At 40.3% G+C, this 2,244-nt stretch overlaps 1 gene segment (V, D, J or C); it reads left to right on the forward strand.

The window, feature by feature from the left end:
* Nucleotides 1–1,360: 1,360 nt before the first annotated feature.
* LOC101983431 lies at nt 1,361–2,015 on the forward strand. The segment is given in 2 exon segments: nt 1,361–1,412; nt 1,576–2,015. Coding segments are annotated over 2 exon segments (492 nt in total).
* The last annotated feature ends 229 nt before the right edge of the window (nt 2,016–2,244 follow it).

The following is a 2,244-nucleotide window of genomic DNA, read 5'->3' on the forward strand; positions in this document are numbered from 1 at the left end:
ATCACAGACATCTAGAGCCTGTTCAGTGGATCCCACATGTCTATGTATTTTAAGAACAATTCTCTGAACAGATATTGGCAAAATAAAATCTTTCTGGGCATTATGAAGATGGACACTCAAAAGAAAACATCTCCACTGCTCTCTTTTTTCAGTTTTATGTTTATAATTTCCCAAACTCAAAGAAATATAAATTATTCCAATATCATCATTCATCATATCACACACAAACACACATATATATATATGTATATGTGTGTGTGTGTATATATACATATATACATATATATGTATACTTTAAACTAGAAAAAGGAGAAATAACTACTTGAGAAGGAAAACAAATTATGAAAGAATAGAGGGGAGAGGCCTTAATGACCTGGAGCAGGCAGGCATTCATAGCCTGATCTCTATCAGCTGTATTTTCCTGCACAGCACAGTGGAAGAGTTGGACAGAAGCCAAGCGATGGAAAATAAATCAAGGTAGAAACAGGGCAGCACATGTCTTGTTTTTCTTATAACCAACAAAACTCTGTTGGAAATATTTTCTATGTACATGATGATCTTAATAGCAAGAAATTCCTTTTATTCTGTTCACTGCATTGCATGCTGATGTGTCAGTGTAATTTAAGAGTCCTGCCAGGACTTCCTTGTTGGCTCTGTTAATTACAATGAAGGGTGGACATATGCCCAGCAGTAGATGGCCAACACAGAATGAATCCAATAATGTTATTGCATGATATTGCTTAGTGTGAACATATTTTCATCTTAACTGGTCTTTTGTCTGTTTGTATGTATTTTGTGTTTTTAAGCAATTTCAGGTGTGTATGTGTGAGAGAGTTTCTTCTTTGTTTTGTTTTTCTTTTTAAATTCTATTCTGTTTGGGTTCTCTTTGTCTCTTTGGTTTCTAAAAAGAGATAAAAAGAAAGAGCATGGAGTTGGGTGAGTGAGAAGGTCTGAAAGCTCTTGGAAATGATGGAGGAGGAGAGACAACGATCAGAATATACTGTTGAAAAAATTTCAATAAAAAAGTCAAAAATCTTGCTAGGATTCTGCAAGGCTCTCCTTAACCCACTGGAGCTATTAGTCTCACACCAGCCTTCTGCATTTATGAATTCCTTTTCCTCACACATCTTCCCCCAAGCTCCCATATAAGAAGTGTTACATTAGAAATTGAGTGTCCTGGGCTCTACATCATTGTCCTCCACAATCGTGTAGTGGAGGTGGGTGGAGTTTCTTGTTCAGATGAAAGAGGAAGCTCAGTGATTAGGAGAGAACTGCTGTGTGTAATCACAAGGGTGTCTGGTCACAAGACTTGGCACCATCACAGCTGGAGAGAAGACGCCCCAACAATTGGACAGGGACAATGGAGAGGAAACTGGGAGCTGTGCTGGGGATTCTGTGCATGTGGATTTGCTGTAAGTTGTGCTCACCTAAGTTGCTTTAGGGATTCTGCAAAGATGTCAGTGGTGAAGGGGGAATGACCGAAAACAGGTCCTGTGCAGTCATCCTTATGGTGTCTCCTGGGATATTTGATAAAACCCTTCATGAATTCTGAATTACTTTTATGTTTCCAAGCAGGGGTGAGAGGAGTTGAGGTGGAGCAGAGTCCTTCAGCCCTAAGTCTCCAAGAAGGAACAAGTTATGTTCTCACATGCAACTTTTCTACAAGCATGAGAAGTGTGCAGTGGTTCCAGCAGAATTCCAGGGGCAGCCTCATCAGCCTTTTCAACCTGACTCCAGGAACAAAGCAGAATGGGAGGCTAAACTCAACCTTCAACTCTAAGGAGCGCAAGAGCACCCTTCACATCAGAGATGCCCAGCTGGAGGACTCTGGCACCTACTTCTGTGCAGCAGAGGCACAGTGCTTCCAGCAAGCCTGCAGCCTGGCCCCAAACTGTGTCTGGGTGTGCAGCTTACAGCCCTGCCACAGGCAGACTCTGCAGGTGGATTTTCACAGTTGTGGCTTTATCAGATCTCCACAAAGAAGGAGTGAGGAAACTGCAGAAGTTCACACTTAAACTCGGACTGATGTGATACTGACTTGTAGAAGGATAAATGCTCAGAAACTTCATTCCACATGAATAAAATCTATATTTTATCAAAAGTTTATGCTAAGGTCATAAAATATCAACCCCTCCTTCACACTCCAGAATCTTTTCTATGACTTGGCTATCCAGTCCACCACCTTATCATACGACATATGATCACTATATTTAACAAAATTTTATTTTATTTTATTTGACTATA

This window comes from Microtus ochrogaster, unplaced genomic scaffold (assembly GCF_000317375.1).
Source record: "Microtus ochrogaster isolate Prairie Vole_2 unplaced genomic scaffold, MicOch1.0 UNK681, whole genome shotgun sequence".
Lineage (NCBI taxonomy): Eukaryota > Metazoa > Chordata > Mammalia > Rodentia > Cricetidae > Microtus > Microtus ochrogaster.